Source organism: Drosophila erecta, unplaced genomic scaffold (assembly GCF_003286155.1).
Source record: "Drosophila erecta strain 14021-0224.00,06,07 unplaced genomic scaffold, DereRS2 tig00000021-arrow-pilon, whole genome shotgun sequence".
NCBI lineage: Eukaryota > Metazoa > Arthropoda > Insecta > Diptera > Drosophilidae > Drosophila > Drosophila erecta.
Window position 1 is genome coordinate 19613102 of NW_020825198.1, and position 22289 is coordinate 19635390.

Sequence of the window (22289 nt, forward strand, 5' to 3'; positions counted from 1 at the left end):
TTTATTTTTGAGCCGAGGCGTTCGCGACTATGATCTAATAAAACGTTACCAACTGAGGCTCCGTTCAAAGGTGGGGCCCAACAATTGGCCAGGCAAGTTGCAGTTCGCCAGTTCGCCAGCTTGCAGTTTTCAGTTTCAGTTTCAGTTGGAGCTTGCAGTTTTCGCTTTTCGGATTATGGAGAACAAAGCTGCTGTGGAACGAGATCTGCAGCCGAACAGTCATCAATTCTTCCTCTGCACGCGCCAAAGTCGCAGCTCATTCGCAACTCACTGGCTCTTTCCTTGCAGCTAGATCCATTTTCTCGCTTTTCGCTTTTCAATTTTCGATTCGATCTCTGCCATACACCAGTTACACTTTTTTGTCGCTTTGTCGCCAAACTGGTGCGTGGCTGCTGCGCATGCGTGCGAGCTTTTCGCGGTGTTGGCCAACTGACCGAACGTATATAAGCGATTATAGGGCCGGGCTGGCCAACAGTCCAGTCCAGTCGGCCGCGTGGCTCTGCTCTACATCCCGAATCGTTCCGATCCGAACCGATCCAACCCGATTCGATTCCATTGATTCCATTCGATCCGTTGTGCTTCCTGGTAGAATTTAGGGAAATCGAAAAGACCAATCGAAACAGATCATTTTGCTGTGATTTTCAGAGCCACACAAGGATAACCCTTTGGATTCGAATCACCAACGACCGCAGACTCGTGTTTCCTTTTTGAAAAGTGCAAATGTGGCGTTACTGAGCAAACTTCGTTACTATTACGTTCGCGAGTCCTTTCAAACGAAAACCTACCATCGACTGTGCTTAGTTTGAAAAGTGAAAACATGAAGGTGGGTCCTTTATCTAGGTATTGACACTGCTGACATCTAAAAAGGACTACAAGATTCACAACAAGTTCGGGGAAAACGGCAAAAATCATCTATAATACATATTGTTTGAGTTTCAATGAGAAGCGTGACATTTGTAAATTAAGGACATACCGAAAAATATGAATGTGTTGCTATTATTATTGAATAATAAACGAAATCGGGTCTTAGAAACTAAATTCCTGCTTCAAGTGATTAATAATTAATCAAGTGACAATAGATTTTTATTAAAATAGTGCAAGGATTATATCGAAATGCTTAGCTGGATGCATTAAATTAAAAGAATTGAAAGTGTACACATAAATTTAAATATAATTTAAATTCCCTTATACGTAGTAAATTAGATATAGTTCATGGAAGTTACGTTAAGTTTTAAGCCAGCATTCCCAGAAATGTGCAGAATAATTGCAGCCTATTTTCACGTTTCCGTTTCAGTTTCATCTGGTGGCCCTCCTGGGCATGCTCAGCGTGGTACTGGCGGATCCGTCGCCCACCTTGGCACCTCCCATCTTGCCCTGCGTGCACGCGGCCACTGCTGGTTATGCTTATCCTCCGCCGGCGGAGGTAAAGTTTTCCATCTCGCCCGGAGTGACCAAGTACAGCCAGAGCCCGGCTATATCCACGTACTCGGAGAACGGACAACTCCTGCACACCTCGGTGGGAAGTTCCGGAGCCGCCTATCAGTCCACTGCCGGAGTCGAGGGCTTGTCGCATGGTGGCATCACTCAGATCAGCAAATACATAGCTCCCGTGCAGAAGAGTCTGTTCACTCCCTCAGTGGAGTACGGAGGAGCGGGAATTACGTATGCGGACAAGTCCCCAGCCGCCAAGTACGCAACCGTAGTGCCCTCGGGCATCGAAATCAAGAACTTGGTGTCGCCGGTGGTTACCAAGTTGGACAACTCCTACTTGCCGCCATCACCCGGAATCTCTAAAGTGGCGACCTACACCTCGCCGGGATATAGTTACAGTTCGGCCACTCCTGGAATATCCAAGGTGGCCACTTACTCCTCCCCGCCGCTCTCGAGCGTTCCCTACTATGCGCCACCGGTGACTTCCAAGGTGGAGACATACAGCTCACCTGCGTACACGTACAGCAAGGCCACTCCCGGCTACTCCAAGGTGGAGACCTACAGCTCTCCTGGTTACAGCTATGGACAGATCTCGCCGGGCATCTCCAAGATTGCCACCTACTCGCCATCGGTTTCGTATTCAGCGCCAGCGATTGCCAAGGTGTCCACCTACTCCGCGCCAGCCCTTAAACTGGCCACCACTTCGTCACTGCTCTCCTCCCACGGAACAGGATACTCCGCCAGCTATGCTCCCTCAATTACCAAGTACAGCCAGGTAGCAGATTTATCCCACCAGTACATATCCAAGCCTATAGTGGCCGCTTATCCAGCCGGAGGCACTGCATCCGGAGCGCTGTCCCACCAGTACGTCTCCCAACCAGCCATTGCCAAGGTGTCCACTTACGCTGCTCCCACGGTGGCCACATACTCATCTGCCCCTGTCATCTCAAAGCTCTCCACCAGTTATGGCGCTTCAGGATCGGGAGCCGTCTCCCACCAATATGTCTCCAAGCCGGCTGTGAGTATTGCCGCTCCAGCAGTCGCCAAGTTGGCAACCTATGCTGCTCCTGCCATTTCAAGCTACTCCACTGGTCCTGCCATTTCGAAGGTAGCCACCTATGCAGCTCCCACTGTCTCCACCTACTCCTCGGGATATGGTTATGGTTCGAGTGGTTCAGGCGCCGTCTCCCATCAGTACGTGTCCAAGCCAGCGGTGGCCATTTCAGCCGCTCCTGCCATCGCCAAGGTGGCTACCTATGCAGCTCCCGCCATTTCCACTTATGCGGCCGCTCCAGTTGTGACCAAAGTCGCCACTGGATATGGAGCAAGTGGCTCGGGATACAGTTCGGGCGCTGTTTCCCATCAGTACGTCTCTAAGCCAGCGGTGGCCAAAGTGGCCACCTATGCTGCTCCTGCCATTTCAACATACTCAGCAGCTCCCGCAGTGGCCAAGATCGCTACGAGCTATGGAGGATCGGGACATGGAGCCGTCTCCCATCAATATGTGTCCAAGCCAGCAGTAGCCATCTCAGTGGCCCCCGCAATCGCTAAGGTGGCGACATACGCTGCTCCGGCGATATCAACGTATGCCACAGCTCCTGCGGTCTCAAAAGTGGCAACCTACGCGAGCCCCTCCATAGCCACCTACTCCTCCGCTCCTGCTCTCTCCAAGGTTTCCTACAGTCAGGCAGCGGATGTATCCCACCAGTACATTTCCAAACCTATTGTGGTCGCCTATCCGGCGGCTGCTCCTGCAGTGGCCACATACTCATCCGCTCCTGCCATCACCAAGCTCTCCACGAGCTATGAATCGTCGGGATCGGGAGCCGTCTCCCACCAGTATGTGTCCAAGCCAGCGGTGGCTAAAGTCGCAGCATATGCAACTCCAGCAATCTCAACGTATGCTACTGCCCGCGCCGTATCCACGTACTCGGCAGCTCCAGTGGTAACCAAAGTGTCCACGGGTTATGATGGAAGCGGATCGGGATACAGCTCAGGAGCAGTTTCCCACCAATATATCTCGAAGCCAGCGGTGGCCATTGCATCAGCTCCTGCAATTGCTAAAGTAGCTACATATGCTGCTCCTGCCATCTCCACCTATTCCTCGGCTCCCAGTCTCACCAAGATTTCTACGGGCTATGGAGGTTTGGCCCATGGAGGAGCCCTCTCCCATCAGTACATCTCTAAGCCGGCGATCGCATTGGCTCCGGTGGCTCCTGTTCTCTCCAAGACTTACTTGCCCACCGCTCCAGCCATCGCTAAAGTAGCCACAGGATACGGAATCAGTGGCTCGGGAGCCGTGTCCCATCAGTACGTATCCAAGCCAGCAGTGACACTCGCGGCGCCAGCGATTGCCAAGGTGGCCACCTATGCTGCTCCGGCCATAGCCAGCTACACTACTGGAGCTGCCATATCGAAAGGATTGTCCTATGCAGCTCCTGTGGTATCGACGGGTCATGGGTACGGGGGAAGTGCCTCCGGATATAGTTCTGGAGCAGTCTCCCATCAGTATGTGTCCAAGCCAGCGGTTGCCCTTTCAGCTGCTCCTGCAATTGCTAAAGTAGCCACATACGGGGGACACGCGGTCGGCGCCGTTCCCATTGTATCCACCAAGCTGGCTACCGGCTACGGGGGCAGTGGATTGGGCTACAGCTCGGGAGCCGTCTCCCATCAGTATGTCTCCAAGCCAGCTGTGGCTATTTCAGCTGCTCCAGCTATTGCCAAGGTGGCCGTTCCAACTGTCAGCCACATTTCCACTGGTCCATCGATCCCACTGGGAGTGGGAGTCGGATACGGGTCTAGTGGACATGGAGGAGTCTTGCTTGGTGCACCGCTGACGAAGTTGACATCGGCTCCAGCGTATTCCCTGGGTGGAAAGCTTGCCAGCAGCACCGCGTACGGAATCAATGCTGGTGAGTGCTACTATATTTAACTATTTAGTGGGTATAAAATGTTAAATAACATCAAGGCAATTTAGGACATGGATCCGGTCCCAGCGGCGGCTACTACGGAGCCATCTCCTTGGGTCATGCAAAGGTATCCCCAGCCCTTAGCTACCACGGTCTACTGTCCCATGGATCGGGTCTGGCACAAGGCCCCTCCTCTGTGGCCCATCTGGACTCCTCCCTAAGTGGATACTCGCACGGGGTGGGTGGCATCGGACCGCTGGGAGCTGGATTCTATCGCTATGCTCCAAGCGTGCCAGTGCTGAGCAGCCACGCCCCCGTGGCAGCCACCGCGTACTTGAAGTCAGCACCGGTGGCACAACACGCCGTCCTGAAGGTGGTGCCGGAGAAGCACTTGGAGCACTTCGTAAGTGACGCACTACCTCTTTCTCAGCATTTCCTCACATTATATCGCCTTTCCCCAGGATGCCCATCCTCGCTATGCCTTCGAGTATGCCGTAAATGATCCCCATACGGGAGACAACAAGCACCAGAAGGAGGAGCGCGATGGAGACGTGGTCAAGGGAGAGTACTCCTTGGTTGAGCCCGATGGCAATGTGCGCACGGTGAAGTACTACGCCGACTGGGAGACGGGCTTCCACGCCGAGGTCATCAACAGTCGCGATCAGGGCAAAATTGTGGCCAAGCGTCAGGCGGAAACCAAGTCGTGAGGTTGGTACTGATCTCCTGATCCCAAATAAAACATTTTCAGGTTTGTGGTACGCACATTACAGCCCCAAACAGAAAGTTAAATAATCCACTCTTAATATGTGAGTCTTAAAACTCATTTCATTTTGATTAGAGAACTTAAAGAAACTTCATTGGCACTATTTGTTATGGATGCCATCAATCATTTTTAATACAGATCACTTAAATGTTGTAATTTTGGCACTGCACTGATTTTGTTTCTTAATAATTATTTTCCCTGCAGCTCTTCACAGGCCTCAAATTGTTTTGTTCATTCAGCAACTGTAAATAGCCTCAACTGCAATCTTCTTCTCATTAAACATTAAACGTATTTATGTAAACCCCACAACGACAGCGATGTCCTACAGCCTCCATCTTGTCCCGATATACCCGCTATCCAACCACATATCCGACCATATATCCGACCCACATCTGCCACTCTGGATCCCCGATTATGTGCTCATGTGATAAGCGTTTCGTGTAATTGAACTGCTTGCGATGCTCTCAGTATGCCCAACTATTTGTACATAAAGGATTGTATATTGATGTTTTGTACAACGTTAATTTCAAATAAACGACATTTAAGAACGGGGTGCTCGACATTGAGATTGAGAATCTAACAATTCATTTCCTTAGATAACGAGAACCATATGAAACACCTTTTACAAGCATAGTATGTTGGGCCTAAATATTTAAAAGTATAAGTATATATAAATACACGCTGAATGCGATTAACTTTGTAAAACCCCAAATCTTGTTTAATTTTCGGAATTCAGGGATTGCTTATTTTCATTCTCAAGAGTTCCTCTCAGACATTTGGCATAAAACTTTTCGTTTGATTCGTCTAATTAATGTAAATTTGTTTATTGCCAGATAAACTCGATATTAACTATATATGTGTACAGTTTTCATATATGCATGTATATAACTACCTTCGTACAAATAATTATTAGTATACGAGTATTAATGTTTTATATAAGCCGCGAATCACATATATTTACCTTTGTTACGACCGGAATACCGAAATACCTAGAAATTTTGCCCGAATGCACTCCGCAGATCCTCGGTGATGAAGAGGCCAAAATCGGTGTTCTTGGCCCGATGCGGATGCTGTGTGCAATATGTCTGGAAGATATGTCGCAGGACCCGGCTGCCCTGCAGCTCGATCTCCGAGCGTCGTTGGCCGCCAGCATTACCCATTTCCAGATGGGCCAGGAGCCACTGGTTCTTCAGCGAGCGAAGGTCCTTCTCCAGGTCGGTCAGCTCCTGGCTTCCGGCTTGGGGAACATGAAGTGGTTCCAAAGCAGCGAAGGTCTTTCTCATTTCGCTGCCTTGGAGCTGGACACGCAGGGATCGCTCCTGACGAAGTGCCTGATGGAGCATGTTCATCTCCCGGTTAGAGCTTATCGTAGTGCTGGTCAGACAGGCACTGTCCGCCTGCTGCTGCTCTTTCCAGTGCTGCTGGGACTGCTCCAGGCTGGAGAGCTTGTCCGCTAGTATATTCAATGCCTGTCCGAGGGCCGCCTCCTTGGCCAGGATCGACTGCTCCAGCTGCTCCACGGCTTCGGCAAATCCGGCTAGCACGTGGCACTGCTTGCTCAGCTGTTTCTCGGCCATCTCCTTGCGCACCTGTAGCTCCGAGTAGTCCTGCTGTTTCATCTTGGCTGTGTACTTGAGGCTTTTGATTTCCTTCTCCCGCTCAGCCACAGTCAGCTCGAGGTTTTTCACGTCCTCGTAGTGCCGCTTCACCTGGGCTGCCCGCTCCTGCAAAGTATTGCAGGTGGGATGACGCACATACTCTGTGTTCACATCGGTGGAGTCCAGCAACGCGAATAGCTCGCCAAACTGCTCTTCGAGGAGCTGCATGCACCGCTGGCTGTAGGCATCCACCTCTCTGGGTTCCTCCGTCTCCTGACTCGGTGCGAACTTGTTGTAGTTAAGAACCAGCATCCTCCACAGCTTCTCGTGGGCAATTCCCCCATTAGAGTCCTTGCTAGCTTCTCGGGCAGTAGAGCCCAGCAGTCGGATAAGCGCTCCCAGTGCCTCGTTCGCTTCCAAGATCCTCTGATACCTGGCACACTGCATTCCCGTCCAAGCCGCAGTCTTGCTGCCACTCAATTTCCTCTGCAGCTTCTTCAGCTTCTGCTTGTGGGCACAGCTCTGCTCCATCAGCATCTGCATGCAGTGGAAGGAGGCGGTCTGCTCATGGCCCAGTTGTATGATGGTGTGCATCAGACCCGCATTTGCGTTTACAGCGTCCAAGCCCGCTTCGTAGACCTCGATGAGCGCTTCATAGAGCTGTTGTTCGTCCAGCAGCTCCACAAGCGTTTGTGGTGGCATCAGATTCTGGTGCAACCCACTCACATAGTGAAGCACCCGTTGAATTGGCTCGCAGTTCGTATGTTCGTCTAGTTGACCGGTCTTGAGCAGCCGCACGAACTCATCGAGCTGCTGCTCCTGGGCATCCAGATCGCTCCTGTAAATGGCCGCATGGGTGCACAACTCGTAGTCGCAATGGGTTAATCCGTGGCGGAACTGCTGGAGCACCAGTTGAAGACTCTTTAGCAGATAGAGGCATTGCGACCGGAAGATGTACCTTTGCACGGAATAGCCCTCGAAAATGGCATCTCGACCTGTCAATTAATTAATTGTTTAATTGTTTTTACAAATCCGTAATGTGCACAAGCAGTGACACTTACCAAACTCACAGGCCGTGGGAAACTTTTCGTTAATGGCCTGGCACACTATGGTCAGTTTCTCGTTCATCCGCTCCAGTAAGAGCATGACCAGTACCACATCATGCTCCCCTCCACGCAAGAGGAACTGTTCAGGGACGAAGGCTAGGACATGCTCCAGATGCTGCCGCTGTAACCGTAGCTCCACAGTCTTGATCTGCTGCTCCAGGGCCCTTCCGTAGGCCTTGCTCACACTAAAGATGTGCTGGTAGTCCGTCTGACTCTGGTTGGATCCATCTTCCTGTTGGGATTCGTTGGCACTACTGAAGTCCTCGATGGAAAGGGTGCCATCTGCTCGGAGTTGGAGTTGCTCCTGTAGCTGTCTCACCAAGTCCCTGAATTTCATGATGGTCACATCGCGATCGTAGAGACTTTCCATAGCGGCATTCTTTTGTTGCTCCAGGATCTTAACCTGACCACTTAACTTGTCAATCTCCTCGCGCAGATCTGTTTCCAGCTCTTGGTTGCTCTCAATAAGCTGTTCCTGAATTTGCTCAAGCGCCTCCAGCTCGTTGACCTCGTCCTCTAGGAGCTTGACGCGATCTTCCAACTCCAGTTTTAAGGAAGCCAGTTGGGTAACCATGGCCTCTGCGCCGAGGGAAGCATCTACCTGCTCTTTCAAGTCCATTAGCTGCACTTCCATGTTGTCCACTCTTCTGCTGAGCAACTCCTTGATGCTTTTCAACTCGTTGATCTCCGAATGCTTGGTCTCCAGTTCTTTGTGCGTTCGCTGGCCAATCTGCTTCTCCTGTGCGAGAGTGTCTCGCAAGCGGACCACCGTCTCCCGAAGGCGCTGGTTATATTGTTCCAAGCGAAGGAACTCGCCGGCGGATTGAGTGGTCACCCCTGCTCCGATTTGTTTTTCACTCTTCTCGATTCGTTGACCCTGCTGCTCCTCTTGCTCCGCCTTCAGGATCTCGACATCCAAGCTCAGTTCGTCATTTCTTTCCTGTGCCATTTCCAGCTCCATTTGCAGTGTCTCCAAGCGCTCCTCCGCCATTTCCTTATCCAGGGTGAGAAGTTCTATGCTCTCTGCTATCTCGTCTAGCTCCCTCTTTAATTTAGCGGACACATCCTGGGCTTCCCTCAGTTCGTGTCGCGACCGCTGCAGTTCCCTTTGGAGCAGTACCTGCTGCGCCATAATCTGCGACTTAAACTCCATCAGCTGCTCGTTATGTATACGCATCCGCTCTAGCTCCAGAAGCTTAAGCTTGTCCTCGCTCTTTTGACCCCTTAGCAGTTGAAGTTCTTCTCTCAGTTGGCGCAGCTCAGGGTTATCTAAAGGAGGAGCCACCGAGCTGGGAGTTCGGAGAGCTGGCCCAGGTGTAAACTGCGGTCTCAGGATCTCCAGAAAACGGGGCTCTACGAAGGCGGCTGGCGCAGCTCGCTTAATGGAGCTCGTGGGACTCATGCTGGTCTTGCTCCGCTTGGGAGCCAAAGCCAAGGGGACTGGCATGGCCAAGGTGAGCTGTGCCGTGGAGCTCTGGGCCTGTGCAGTGGTTGGCTTTGGCTGACTAATCTTTGTGGGTCTCAGCTGCGTGTAGGATGTCGACCTCCTCTGGTTATATGTCAAAGGTGGCGGATTCAGTTGAGCACTGGCCTTCTGTGGGGGCAACTGCACAATTGTGCTGGTCTGGAGAGGATTGACTGTTGCATCCTGCCTTGAATTTGCAGCTTCCGTCATCTGTGGCTCCTTTTCATTCTTAGACTCATTTTCCTTCCTTGCTGGCTGGGTAGTCTGCTTTGTCTCCTGCTGTGAAAGCTCCTTTGATTGCTCATTAGCTGATGACCTCTTGGGAGACATGCTTACTTCCTCTGTCTTATCAGCCTGCGGATTCCTTACACTGTCTTCACATTCCACTGGATTCTGAAAAATAATATTTAAAACAAATTAAGAATATTTTTCTTGCCTATATTATACCCCCAAATACCTAATTTGACTACTCAATTTTTTACTGCTCAACAACTAACCTTTGGAAGCTGTAATGGTTGCTGTTGAGACGCCAAAAACCTCCCAGAAGTCTTAGCCAATGTCGGATCCCTAGGGGATTGGGTGTTCCTGTTCTTGTGCTGCGGTGATGGAGTCGAAGGAGTGGCCTTTACTTTGCCAGATGTGGTTGCCTGCTGCTCCCTCTGGTTATCCTACCGAAAATAATGGAAGTATGTATGTACAACTACTTTCAAGCTCTTCAAATGAATTACTCACCTGCTCCTCCACAGACTTCCCACTGCCGCTCCGCCTTGAAAGCTTCGCTCTGGCCCCGTCGCGTTGCATTGCATCGGCTTTTCGATTGTCCACTCCCTTGGGCAACTCTGCAATCCTCACCAGCTGCTGGGCGCGCACAAAGAGGCCACAGTTAGTGGGACACTTGAAGTAAATGCTGCCGTGTACGCTTCCATTATTCTTGCCCAGCGGCTCGTCCAGAACCACGCCGTACCAGAGTCCGGCAGCGAAGTTAGTGCGTCCCACATAGGCCACCTTACCTTGCAGATTTTTACCCGTTACCTCAACGCGCTGGCCAAGTTTCAGTTCCCGGGGGCTCATCATATAAGCCTGGAGCTTACGTCATTTTGTGGACCTCACAGTCCACTTGGATGAGTCGATGGCGTGTGTAATCCCAGTTAGCAGCTTGCAAAACTGCACTACTGAGCAAAACCGATGCGAAAGCGAGTCATCATGTGCTGCGGGCCCCACCCCAAGGAAGTCAGTTCTCCAGAGCGCATGCTCAAAAGGGGAGGTTTATTGTGCCGAGTGGTGGATGGTGTAAAAAGGTCAGCACGTGGGCGGCCGAACGGTTTGACTGATGATTTTGCAAAGGCAACCAAATATAATTACATTGGTCCAGCATTAACACCTGCGCTTTTTAGCTGGCGGCTCGTCCGCCTCCCACCAAGAAGACTGCGATGACCGCTTCCTAATCTTCTTGATCATATGCTCCTCCTCGGCCAGCATGGCCACAATGACCTCGGCGTTCCCCTTTAAAATCCCCGATGATCCACTGCAGGCCGGATCACGCCCAAACTCCTGCTCTACCAACCCCAATATACATCCAGTGATTGCGCCTACAGAATTTTCAGATTTATCCTTCTGGGAATCATTTTCTTCCAATTCACCTTGTGAATTATCACTTTTATTTAGCTCCTCCTGGAAGCAGGACTTTTCAACCAATTCCTCCAGTGAACTACGACTTTCAATCAATTCCTTCGGGGTGCAGGAGCCTTCTTTCAATTTTTCTTGTGAACTTTTATCATTGTTTAAATCCCCTTGTGAGAAAAAATCATTTTCCATTTTGTCCTCAGAGTCCGAAACATCTTGAATTCGGTTCTTACTGTTTGACCCCCGTGTTGTTCTGCTCCTAGCCTCTTTGTTGATCTTCCCTAATGAAGAAGGATCTTTTGATTCGACGCCGGATTCAGACATCCCTAAAATTTCTGTCTTCCTTTTCGAAACTCGCGGTTTTCCGCTCCTAGTACCTATCTTCGATTTACGCTGGGAGCAAGAAGAATTTATAATTTTCTTGGATATTGACTTCCTTCCAGACTCTTTCATTCCCTTTCTCTGCGACACTTGCGCTTTTCTGGATCTATTACCATGTACTTCTTCCTCGCGATCTTGCATCTCCTCCTCGGATTCCAACTGAACTGGGCGCTGCACTTCGTTTATTAGTTGAGAAATTCTTTTGGCATCCCGTGTGGACAGCATGTTGATAGGTCTTAGGTCTTTGGCCACATGGCGATTACAATATGGACACTGGCCCATTACTTTTATTCTCGTAGCCATAATTTGTAAAAAGTTCTCGAGAATCCGCTCACAGCATTAAAAATATTGTAAAAGTATTTACCGTGTTGGTGTGAGTACTGATATTATTGGTGAACTGTTTTACACAAGCACACTTGATATTTACTATGGATTTGCCTTTCACGACATACTATTTATTAAGCTTTATAACTTTTCTTTAATTTTAATAAAGTTCAATCCCTGCACTTAATATATAATTAAGAACATTAAAACATTGTAAGATTTATTAATATTGATGATTTACAATTTGAGAGCCCTGAAACTATTTCCTATATCGAATGGTTTGGTTGTGCCTTTTGCTTAATACGTGTTGCTAAAATGATTAATGATATATACACACATCTAGAAGACGTTGCGGCAAATGGGGCAGGTGGACTTGCTGCTGGTGGTGAACCATTTATACTACAAAAATGTTCATTGTGTTAGACCGCAGAAAATATAAATAGAAGACTGCTCCGTCTTACCAAACAAGGTCCGTGGAATTTCTTCTTGCAGGTTTTACACGTGAGCTTGGGGAGCTGGCAAGTGTCCTGGTGAATGACAGTATAGCATACATAGCACTCCTCAACGCCCTCGAACTTTTTATCCAAGTTGTTCTTCCACATGGTTAGGCCATCGTATATGGTGCCATTCTGCATACGAAAATTTTGATTATATTATTAATCAGTAGCCATCGAATTGTATACGAAATGTATTAATAAATACCTGGTGTGTCAGGAAGATGGTCAACTGCATGCCCACATTTCGGGAGGAAGCCCGTCCGCCGATCTGCTTGCCGCACTCGACCTTAACAGCTCCCAGCGGATAATTGGGGGCCAGCGTTATGACAAGTTCCATGCGGGCCTCGTCGATGGCGTAGACCGCTAGCACTTCGCGGGTGGAGGAGTGAACAGTAACCTTAAAATAGGAAGAATGCAAAAAATTTTAGTTAACTTACAAGTTCAGTAGACTATGCTTGTTTGGGATATACAAAATATCTAAAGTATTGTAATTTTAGGGAGAATTACATAGCGAAATCATACATATATCCTTCATAGCAGAGATATGGTGCCCCTTGAGATCTTTCGCGTTATTGTCATTATTATACTGCTGATTAGCATCACCGTTGTCTTTTCCCTCCGACTTAGCACTCCAGAGCAAGAATAAGAACTGGAAGGGACCCACCCGCTTACCTGCATATTCTCGTGCTTTTCCTTCCGATTGGCGATCGCCTTAAGCTCCTCGCTGCAAATCAGAGAACTCACGTAGTTTGTGGTCAGGTTGTCTATGAAGTTCTTTTGCCTGGACTGAGTGGTATTCCACCACCTGCGCACCACGGCAGGCAGCTTGCGGAGCACCTCCGTGTACAAATGGCAGACATATCGCTCCAGGGGTAGCTGTCGATCTGTAAACGGAGCAACATATTAAACAAGGCAAGCCTGGCTGCGAGAAGTCAAAACGAGTTTATATAGAAAACAGTTCGTTTAAATTGATTGTCTCCTAACGTTCAGTATATTGATCCGCTTTGTAATTCTTTTTTGATTTCCGTTCTATTTGAAAGTATGGCCAAACCAATAAATTTCAAGGATATACCCTCCGAGATGCCGCCCGCGAAGCGCATTCAACTAGAGGGCGAGACTTCGGTGGCCGAAGCCATAAACTTCCTGAAGACGCACTGCGATACGCGCAAGGAGGACAAACCGGAGGAGTTTCAGCAGGATGGACCAACCGTAGCGGACGAGCTGAACGCTCGTCTGGCCATGGTTCATGTGCGTGAGACTCGTGCCAAACGCATCCGCCGCTTAGTTAAGTTTTCAGCCAATGACACGCAAGCATTGTACAGGTAAGTATCAAGTCTTTCCATATTGAAAACATATAAATTTAATCATGTTTTTAACGTACTGTTATTGGAAAAGAACATTATTTACTATAGACTACAAATGCGGCTGCTTTTTTACTCTATTTGATAAAAACAATTATATTTTATTGACCTACAGATTCATCTGCGTCTGTCCCCGCTACCATCCATGCTATGTACCCTGCCAGCACACTGGGCAAATAATTATTGACCGGGACGTGTTGTCCCGGGAGGAACACATATGTTTTCTAGCTACACCAAAGAAGGACTTCTCCTCGCCCCAGTTGGCCAAACAGGCGCGCTACTATACCAAAAAGATCTACGTTAACCAATGTACAGCCCGGGTTGAACGGCTTGCCGATCCGCACCCGATGCGAGTGAGTGACACATACAATTTCTTTAAGGACTACCTCTCTCCCCGTCACATAGCGGCTCTAGAGAACCAGATGAAACCCAAGCCCCCGGTGGAAGCTATGTCAATGGAGAAGGCGCTGGAGTACATGGAAGAAGAGATGCGTCAGCGCAGGGCGGCAAAGCGCGTCCACAAGCGACGATGCAAGGGTCTCAAAAAGCGAATCCTTCTGCGCCAGCGCAAGCAGATGCAAAAGATAATTTGCGTCCTGTTCGAGGAAATGAAGGACTTTCTGCTCAACGATCAGTTTATTGTTGACGAGAACTCCCCTCTATGTTGCGTAATTCTTGAGAGACTTCGAGAATTTACAGGTAAGTTGAAGCTAGCTGGGACACTTCTAAATTAAACAAGATCAAAAACAAAACATAGATCAAGAATTCTATACGACAAGTAACTTACAAGAGTATCAGAAGATATTGGCCAACAACCTGACTGTTTGGATTAACAAGTTTATATCAAACTTAAACATTTACTTGGCACCCCAGCAAATACCTGTAAAACGACAGATGATGGCGGAGAACGATCCCGAGCAGTTTGTGCCCTTGTCAGATTTCATTTCTGTTACCGATGAGGCAGATGCAGAGGAAATGATGGAGGATGTCGAGCACGGAGCCGCCGAATATGACGATTATGGATATGGGGAGGACTACTTGCCCGACGTTCTCAATACAGATATGTCGGAGGAAACAATAATTGCTTAAGTATGGTTCAGCTTACCCTTCTGCTGAGTCCAGGTTAGCTCTTTGTAAACGCCGTTGCTGTGCACCTTGGCACCGTGGTTCTTAAGTATGTCCACCGGCATTGCGCGGAAAAGGAAGTGTAGAAAATTCTGTGAAGCGGAAAAATTGAAAGTGTAAATTTGAAATGAATAGTAAATTTAATGTACTGCTGCCAACCTCTTCGTATTTGTTATCATTCAGCCAATTTGTGTAAACAGCGCGCAATGCAACCGGAGACTTAGCGCAAGCATTGATTATACAATCCCATAATAAAAGGTAACTCAGTGCATTGTGTCTGTCTATGGGTTCGAGATCATCGAGCTCTGATAGCTTGAAGGTAAACTCTTCCAGGTATTTTCTTATTAGGCCATCGTAGCGTGTTAAGTAGTCCTCAAACCGATTAAGGAAGTGCCATTTGGAAATCATTGGGCTGGCGTCCAGACTCTCGCTTTGTTTCTCATTCAGCTCTATGTCGTCTGCCACAAAGTGTGGCGTTAATTGGCGAAGCGAGTGTACGGCACTTAATCGAACCGAGTGCTGGAAACTATAAAGCTGCTTGAACAGGAAATTACACAGGTGGTCCAAGGTGATGTTACTATTTGACTTGCAAAACTGAAATGTAGAAAGGTTTCATGTCATCAGCCATGGAAAAACCAAAAAATGTATCCTTTGATTACCGAGTACACAAAGCTGTAGTCCAGGCGCTCTATAGCCGGTATTATTCGTTCCAGTAGCGCCTCATAGCACGCCTGAAACCCAGGCTGCACACTTGTCTCGTGGGTCAAAACGTAAAATGACTTAAAGAGTACTACATTGACTTCCTTAGCGAACAATGAGTCCCATTCATCGATCATGTTTTTGAGTAATTCCGTGGAACTCTTTTGTTTCTCGGAGCGTATGAACTCAATCAAGGCGGCAAACAATTGGTAAACAGCCGCAACAAACAGCGATGTCTGCAATAAAAGATATATGATTATTCATTTTGAAAAAGATTAATTTATGAATCCCACCTTCGGGTCTTTGTATTGGGCTATAGATTTAGAAACAGAAAGCACCCAAGAACTAAGGCCAATGCGAATGGCGTCCCAGTTCTTTATGCTCAGTTCGTATGGAAAACGTTTCAAAACTTCAGTTAAAAGCTTTATGAACTCCACTGTATTTATAACTGATTCGTAGGGCTGCCTTTGAATTTCTCTGAAATATATATAGACTTGGGTTTTAAATCATATAAAATTTAAGAAAAGTGTATTGACTTACACATTATAATGGAGTAATTCCTTCTGGCTGGCTTGCTTTTCCCCTATGCTGGTCATAAACTGTACGGCTGATACGATGATATTGCGATCCGTTTGCTCATTCACATCACCTTCAAAATTGTTTAATAGAAGGGCATGGAATACTGCTGCCTTAACCCAAATTTCAGGCGGTTCTGTTCTCATAATAGCCGAACTAAGAGTTATGGCCTTTTGAGACAGTTTCGGCAAGAGAAACTGTAAGACATAAGGTATAAGTAAGTGTTCCTATATTTATTTTAGATTTCCTACCTGTAGTGCTATTACATAGGTCTTGAGGGCTCCCTGCGTCACCAGATTTTCGGACAAATCTTCATGTAGCAAAATGGAGGCACTTTCTTCAAAAGCCGCATACTGTCGGCAAAATCTAAAGTAACTCAAAAGACGGCAGTCAATTACGCTAGATTGCTGCACTGCAGCTTGCTGTAGACGTTCTTTGACTATGGAAACCAGATCACTGCTGTTTCCCATAAAGCTTTGCACTTTTTCCGAAAGGAACAGAACTAACTCCTCTGTAACCGATGGCAAGTCTGACGTTTCCAACCAGCATTCTGCTGTTCCAGCCACTCTTATGCATTGTAAAAGCTCTGCAATTAGGGGTTCGTTCCATTCTTTGAGCACATCAGCATTTGGATCACAGTAGTCCTCGGTCAACTCATCTTCTGGGTCGTTGGTGACTTGAGGTGGTGGGAACTGATAGACGAGCTTGTAGATTGTTGAAAAGTTAAGTGTGGAACGTTGAATTAATGGTAGTATTTCATCCCTTAAGAGGCAAGCGTTTTCGAAGGTAACTCCCGCAGTTACAGATCCTTGCAAGGCTTCCAGGAGTACACAATGGTTCTCAAACTGTTGAACCTGGTCAGGTGTTTTTAGGGGCGATTCCAGAAGAGCAGATATAGTTTCATCAATTCGCTCCAAGCGCTTCTTCTCATCTTCAATATTTTCCGTTGAGCAAATAACAAACTTGGCCATCGCCTCTGCCATTCCATCTAAAGTTTCCGGTTTAAGTTCTACTGAATTTGCCAGTTCCTCAACAATCCCTGCACAGCACTTCAGCATGTCATCATCGATTTCAATGTCTTTACTTGAAAGTCCATCCTGCCAGCAAGTGGTAATTTCCCACAGAGTATCCTCCGACAGATAATCCTCTGGTCGATGATCCAAGCTGAATTTGAACAGCTTAAGGAAGATCTGTTGGCGCACGTGCAGCGAAGAGTTATTGTTGCTGCAAATCACAGGCATTATCTGGGCAATAAAACTGCCACACACTTCTACCGCGTCATCCAAAACCGGTTGCTCCAAGGGTCCGCACATGGACAGCAGTATTTTATCCACAGTATTAGCATTAATGAGTATGTCTCCCGTATCAGTTTGGAAAAAGCACTTGTGAAGCAAGTTCAACTTTTCTCGATCATTGTCTACGACAACCTCCTCGGCAATCCGCGCAATCATTGCACAAGTTTCCGGACTACTGAGCATCTGCCTCACTGCGGGCTCGGTGCATAGGGGATAAGACAGTAGACGGTGGAGCAAAAGGTTTTGCACGCCATGTTGTGGAAGCTGTAAAGAAACTTAATGTTTAGAATGCGTTTTACATTTTTAAATTTAATTACCTTCATGAGAGTGTTTTCAATGTATTCAAAGCGTTGCGCTGTCTCTAACAGAGGCAGAATTTCAAATACGATCTCAATCACAGATTCACTAGCGTCACAACTTAGTTGCCCCAGCAATGACACAAATTTATTTAACGCTGACCGCAGGTCTCCATCATCAGTTAGACTTTTGTAGAACGCGGCATCGTTAAACATTTTTGTAAGCGTTCGAATTTGTTCGATGTAACGCGAGGTTGAGGTACCACTTCCACTGATATTGGCCTTATCCAGGCATATCCTCACTAACTTTATAACCAACTGTTTCAATTCCTTTTGTATAAAAGCAGCAGCTTCTTGAGCCTTTTTAACTGGTGTGGTGGGTTCGCTCTTCTCCATTTTTCCGACTGGCTCCTCCACAAATTTCACACTTGGCGACTCCAGACTTGGATTAGCCATGTGCAGGTCCTGCACTAAAAGCAGGACATGTCCGAGCAGTTGCTCATTCACCTTTTCGGCAGACAGGTCTTGGGTGACCAGCTCAAAGATGCGTGTCCAGAACTGATTCAGCATCTTGGCATATAGGCCACCATTATCCAATCTATTATTAATCTGACGATCCCAAAAGGCCACCAGTGCAGAACTGTGCTGGAAGAAGATTTTTACATGCGCACTATCGCTTTTAAGCAGCCAGCCAATAGGTTCAAGAACGTTGTTATCGAGTAGGTTAGTAGAAAATTCCTCCTCCTTCTTCTCCCGCTCTTTGTTGTTGTTAATCAGCTGCAGCAGAAAGCGTAGGCACTCAAAATAGGCATTGTGTATCACAATGCAATCGGATTTGGCTAGCGGTGGATCGAATTTTTTAGTGACTGCAAGCTTCATGTCATCAAAGAAGCGCTGATAGAAATCGTAGATATCCAGGTCTTGAAGGGATGCTGGTGTAACTTTCGACAGAAATGGCAGCAGATTGGGACAGATGGCCTGGGCGTTGCGATTGAAACCATTATGAAGCAACGACGAAAGTTTTGGGAGAAGAGTCTTGCGAATGTTAAGTGGAACAAACCTACAAATGTTAAATTTTAATATTAGAGTGATAGTAGATCCAAAGTCTTACCAATCTTCGTAATTATTTTGCAGGAGCAGAACGCACCCCCAAATATGAGGTGCCACCACGGGATCAGCATCGTCAATAAACTGGAAGCAGAGGGTTGTCAGCTGCGTCTTCTGAGGCGTGATAACGTCCAAAAGAGCAACCGATTGGAGGATGTGATATATGCACTCAAACCAGGCGGCCCTATAAAATATAAAACAGTACTTAGAAAGGACATGAAAAATTACTTGTAATTTTACTTACTTAATGGGAGGCACTTTATGCTTGGCGAAACTCCAGAACTTCTGGTGTGCCACCAAGGTGCCAAGGCCCTCCCTGACCTGGCTGAGCTCCTCTGTCTGCGCAGTTTGCCCAATGAAGAAGGACAATAACTTGAGACTACTGATAATAACGCGTTGGTACTTCTGTTCCGACTCCTCTGGAGTGAGACTTTTCCCGATCGACAGAGTAGCAGCTGTGTGGAAGGTTAGGTTGCGTGTGGCGTACTCCAGAATTTCCACCTGACAGTGCATGCAGACTTCCCGAGTTCGGTTGGCGTTGCCGGCAAAGGTATCTCGAAAGGATTGGCTCGCAATGCTAGCCGCCGGAGCGTAGGTATCAAAGCGGCTGCCCAGCCAAACGGGCACAAGCAACTTGAGGTATGGCGCCATCGCCTTTTTGCACTTAGCCATGAGCAACTGCAGCACAGTCTGTGTCAGTTCGCGGACAGTGTGCTCCGGATCACTAGCTAGATTAAGGTAGTACTTGGGCCACAGCGGCAGAATGTTCTTCAGGACCTCCACGTCTGACTGCTCGATCAGTTCGTGCAGCTCCTGCAGCGCTTTCTTCTTCGTCATTGGGTCCTTTTTGGACAGCTTTCGCAAAATGATCTGCGTTTGTGGACTGATAGCCGCGTCAAAGCTGTCCGGCATTTGTTCCGCGCTGGCAAATCCCGGAGCAAATGGCACCAGGCCACCGCCGTCCGTCTGCGCCGAGAAGCCCACGAAAATGGGCGTGGAACTGCCCAGAAGCTCGGCGGTTCGGCTGCTGCTCGAGGGCTAGATAATGGGGGGTTGGAGGCACGGTTAAATAATATAATAATACCATACTACGTCTTACCTTGGCATTATTTTTGGTGCGCGGCGCTTGTTTTGTCTTTCCACCCATTTCTTTCTTCTTCTTCTGTCTCTTCCTCTTATCGATAGCACGTGGCAGGTCCGGCAACCATATATGCTAGTATTGTGCAACGGTCTGGCACCCTTACAGTCGGTATTTTTAATTCCAAAACACAGGTTTTAGTCGTACGAATCACCCTGTGGATCAGTTTTGGATGCCGCTTTGCACGTGCTGCAATTGTTTTCAATTCGCCTAAATAATGTCCAAATTCCTGTCCTATTACAACCTGTTTCCCATCCCTGACCCCAAGGAGTTCCTGGGCCTAGCTGCAGACAAGGAAAATGGCAATGTGGTGACTACGCTGGCTCGCAATGTGGTGGTTGTTTTGAATGTAAGTTTTGACACCAAAATGCCATAAGGCCCATGTAACAAACGCGATACCCTTATAGATCAGCACACAAAAACAGTTGCTTAGTTGGTCCCTGCCGGAGAAGCTATCTTCCAAGGTTATATACGATCCCAGCAGCCAGAAATATGTGGGCGTCTTTGGAAATCACGCTCTACGTCTTTGGGATGTGGACACCAGTGATGTGTCCAAGTGCAAGAAGCTGAAGGTATTGGCACCCAAAATTCATCTTGTAATGGTCGGTAATATGGTTTCTCTGCAGTTTCAGAAAAGCATCGCTCACGTGGTGGAAACCGACCAGGAGGCATTAATCCTCTACAGTGATGGCGATTGCCAAACCCTTTCCCAGGCATTGGCTTCGCGAAAGGACCAGAAGGAGGATACGGCTGAGCAACTGGCCCTGGCTGCCAGCAAGGTCATCAGCAAACCCACAGTCCATGCGTTAGCCCAGGGCCAGCAGGTGCTCACATATTTCGAGGAAATAAAGGCCACCGGCGAACTGCAGCTTATCCGCCTCTCCCTAGACACCGCCAACCGGCGAAGGTACCTCATTAAGCGGGAAGAGGTTCGCCTCTCGGGATACGCAATCGTCGAGGGCGATGCAGATCCTCAGTTACTAACCATTTGTGAGTAACTTTCTTTATAGAAAGGATAAATATTAATGTAGAGCGTTCATTTTGAGAAAAATCCCATTTAAAGACGACAGTAAACAAAATATTTACCCCTTTATATCTAAGATGGATAACTATAAAGTTATTTAATTTTACAGGGTCTGACAAACGCATCTTCATGCTGAACCTGGCGGAGGCCAAATCAGAACGATCCCCGGGACAATTCGTGTCAATGCTGGCCGAACTGAATGTGGAGAGCAAGCTATCCGTGCACGGAGTCTCACGAAACTTTGCTGCCATCTACGGCGCCAACTACGGGGAGGAGGGCGCCTCACTGTTGGTTTATAACACTCAGTTCAAGGTAGTCAACGCAAAGCAGTACTTTAAAGTGTACCTGGACTTCTCTCGCCTTTGGGCCGGGAATGAGCACATCCTGTTGGCCATGGGACATAATATAGCGGCGGTGCGCTACCGAATGAATCGTGAGGTGCTGGTGGACATGTTGGGCTCCCAGTTTAGTGATACTAACCTCTCACCTATTGAATTGGATCACATAAACGAGGAGGAGTATCTCGAGTCGCTTATTAAGTTTGATGGTAGTACGAAATCCTCCAATTATAGGGCTGTGAAATCCCAGTTAAATAAGCAAATGCCCACCTTGGACTGCCAAAAAGCTGATGGCCGGGAGTTGGCCTACGATCCTCCCGAGGTAGTGGATCAAGAAATGGACGAAATCATCAAGCAGCATATCCATGGAGAGGCGACCATTTGCGAGAATGGGCTGGAGGACGTGAGTGTCACTCTAATGTCGAACTTCTTTGATAAGGGACCGAAGAACACAGCTGTACAAGCTTTAGTCCGACAGCTGGAGAGAAGTGGAGCAGGCGAAGAAGAGATAATCGAGAGGATTCTTACACTTTTCATCAAGACCGACAACACAGAGCACGTCCTTATGTGTCTTCGGCGCTACAGCAACATATCGGAGAGAATGCTAGCCTGGTCACTGCGTTATGCTCTAGATAAATGCAAGCCTCGTCATACAATTAATGGCGATTCCAACGCTGTACCAATGGCCAAGAAATACTCCAACAAAGAGCTGCTAAATGCAGTGCTAGCCTGCAGATTTGATGCCAGCGGTATCGAGGATCATCTGCGATATCGACTCGAGCTCTCCCATGTCCAGCACTTGATGAACCACCTGTTTGATCTGGCCAATGACCCCAATGTACAGTTGGAGGAACGACCCAGCCTGGATTGCTCGCCAGTTCAAACAGAAGTCCAGGCTCTCCAGTGGTTTGGCTGCATCTTGACCTCCCATTTTACCCTGCTGACTATCTCCAAGGACGAAGCATTGCTCGAGACGCTCTCCAAATGGGCTAATCTCCTGTCCTTCTACGAAGAAAGTTTGTTCGATTTAGCCAATTTGCTGCCGCTGCTCACAAATATCGTGGAGAAACGGCAGGCGAAACCGATGTACTCTACAAATTGGTATGGGGTTGAGGAGGTGGCGCTCTACTAGAAAAATAATAAAGGTCTTTAGGGTTTCATTAAGTTTGTTTTACTGAATAAGCCAAATAAACCTAGAATTAACTTAAATACACACGTGCTATTATATTCTTG

The 22289-nt window shown here is 47.8% G+C and overlaps 6 protein-coding genes across 8 annotated transcripts; 4 read left to right on the forward strand and 2 right to left on the reverse strand.

The window, feature by feature from the left end:
- The first annotated feature begins 806 nt into the window (after positions 1–806).
- On the forward strand, positions 807–5419 carry LOC6545505 (mucin-19). Its single transcript, XM_026977971.1, has 5 exons — positions 807–823; positions 1295–4343; positions 4409–4743; positions 4802–5048; positions 5308–5419. The coding sequence occupies exons 1-4, from the start codon at positions 818–820 to the stop codon at positions 5045–5047; spliced, it is 3636 nt and encodes a 1211-aa protein (XP_026833772.1). The 5' UTR covers positions 807–817; the 3' UTR covers position 5048; positions 5308–5419.
- On the forward strand, positions 5037–14745 carry LOC6545570. 2 transcript variants are annotated; one of them, XM_026977972.1, is made up of 4 exons: positions 5037–5048; positions 13138–13419; positions 13574–14157; positions 14216–14745. In XM_026977972.1, the coding sequence occupies exons 2-4, from the start codon at positions 13139–13141 to the stop codon at positions 14545–14547; spliced, it is 1197 nt and encodes a 398-aa protein (XP_026833773.1). In that variant the 5' UTR covers positions 5037–5048; position 13138; the 3' UTR covers positions 14548–14745. The 2 variants fall into 2 exon arrangements, with proteins under 2 accessions (XP_026833773.1, XP_001973349.1); XM_001973313.3 differs by lacking the exon at positions 5037–5048 and having other exon boundaries at positions 13009–13419.
- On the reverse strand, positions 5901–11654 carry LOC6545506 (dynactin subunit 1). Its single transcript, XM_001973310.3, has 4 exons — positions 10005–11654; positions 9770–9940; positions 7763–9665; positions 5901–7696 (listed from the first exon to the last, which is right to left on the reverse strand). Exons 1-4 carry the CDS (start codon positions 10344–10346, stop codon positions 6093–6095), a joined length of 4020 nt encoding a protein of 1339 aa, XP_001973346.2. The 5' UTR covers positions 10347–11654; the 3' UTR covers positions 5901–6092.
- On the forward strand, positions 10745–11119 carry LOC26527083. The gene has a single exon (XM_026977974.1). It carries the CDS (start codon positions 10750–10752, stop codon positions 11113–11115), a length of 366 nt encoding a protein of 121 aa, XP_026833775.1. The 5' UTR covers positions 10745–10749; the 3' UTR covers positions 11116–11119.
- LOC6545508 (E3 ubiquitin-protein ligase listerin) lies at positions 11795–19825 on the reverse strand. 2 transcript variants are annotated; one of them, XM_001973312.3, is made up of 14 exons: positions 19656–19825; positions 18801–19594; positions 18561–18740; positions 17471–18509; positions 16110–17417; positions 15823–16055; positions 15576–15759; positions 15243–15518; positions 14743–15177; positions 14564–14675; positions 12770–12981; positions 12303–12494; positions 12062–12229; positions 11795–11999 (listed from the first exon to the last, which is right to left on the reverse strand). In XM_001973312.3, the coding sequence occupies exons 1-14, from the start codon at positions 19701–19703 to the stop codon at positions 11940–11942; spliced, it is 5241 nt and encodes a 1746-aa protein (XP_001973348.1). In that variant the 5' UTR covers positions 19704–19825; the 3' UTR covers positions 11795–11939. The 2 variants fall into 2 exon arrangements, with proteins under 2 accessions (XP_001973348.1, XP_026833771.1); XM_026977970.1 differs by lacking the exons at positions 11795–11999; positions 12062–12229; positions 12303–12494; ... (2 more) ...; positions 14743–15177; positions 15243–15518 and having other exon boundaries at positions 15623–15759; positions 15825–16055; positions 19656–19823.
- LOC6545571 lies at positions 19803–22265 on the forward strand. Its single transcript, XM_001973314.3, has 4 exons — positions 19803–20043; positions 20102–20266; positions 20321–20684; positions 20828–22265. Exons 1-4 carry the CDS (start codon positions 19912–19914, stop codon positions 22186–22188), a joined length of 2022 nt encoding a protein of 673 aa, XP_001973350.1. The 5' UTR covers positions 19803–19911; the 3' UTR covers positions 22189–22265.
- The last annotated feature ends 24 nt before the right edge of the window (positions 22266–22289 follow it).

Excerpts from the sequence above, each read along its gene's own strand:
- LOC6545508 (XM_001973312.3), bottom strand. The coding sequence starts at position 19,703 with ATGGGTGGAAAGACAAAACAAGCGCCGCGCACCAAAAATAATGCCAAG. Across the intron at positions 14,676-14,742 it reads ATGATAACAAATACGAAGAG|AATTTTCTACACTTCCTTTT; the intron begins GTTGGCAGCAGT and ends TCCGCTTCACAG. Across the intron at positions 12,000-12,061 it reads AATTCCACGGACCTTGTTTG|TATAAATGGTTCACCACCAG; the intron begins GTAAGACGGAGC and ends ACATTTTTGTAG.
- LOC6545506 (XM_001973310.3), bottom strand. The coding sequence starts at position 10,346 with ATGATGAGCCCCCGGGAACTGAAACTTGGCCAGCGCGTTGAGGTAACG. Across the intron at positions 9,941-10,004 it reads GGAAGTCTGTGGAGGAGCAG|GATAACCAGAGGGAGCAGCA; the intron begins GTGAGTAATTCA and ends TATTTTCGGTAG. Across the intron at positions 7,697-7,762 it reads TCCCACGGCCTGTGAGTTTG|GTCGAGATGCCATTTTCGAG; the intron begins GTAAGTGTCACT and ends ATTAATTGACAG.
- LOC6545571 (XM_001973314.3), top strand. The coding sequence starts at position 19,912 with ATGTCCAAATTCCTGTCCTATTACAACCTGTTTCCCATCCCTGACCCC. Across the intron at positions 20,267-20,320 it reads CCAAGTGCAAGAAGCTGAAG|TTTCAGAAAAGCATCGCTCA; the intron begins GTATTGGCACCC and ends GTTTCTCTGCAG. Across the intron at positions 20,685-20,827 it reads TCCTCAGTTACTAACCATTT|GGTCTGACAAACGCATCTTC; the intron begins GTGAGTAACTTT and ends TTAATTTTACAG.
- LOC26527083 (XM_026977974.1), top strand. The coding sequence starts at position 10,750 with ATGGCCACAATGACCTCGGCGTTCCCCTTTAAAATCCCCGATGATCCA.
- LOC6545505 (XM_026977971.1), top strand. Across the intron at positions 4,344-4,408 it reads CGCGTACGGAATCAATGCTG|GACATGGATCCGGTCCCAGC; the intron begins GTGAGTGCTACT and ends AAGGCAATTTAG. Across the intron at positions 4,744-4,801 it reads AGAAGCACTTGGAGCACTTC|GATGCCCATCCTCGCTATGC; the intron begins GTAAGTGACGCA and ends GCCTTTCCCCAG.
- LOC6545570 (XM_026977972.1), top strand. The coding sequence starts at position 13,139 with ATGGCCAAACCAATAAATTTCAAGGATATACCCTCCGAGATGCCGCCC. Across the intron at positions 13,420-13,573 it reads GACACGCAAGCATTGTACAG|ATTCATCTGCGTCTGTCCCC; the intron begins GTAAGTATCAAG and ends ATTGACCTACAG. Across the intron at positions 14,158-14,215 it reads GAGACTTCGAGAATTTACAG|ATCAAGAATTCTATACGACA; the intron begins GTAAGTTGAAGC and ends AACAAAACATAG.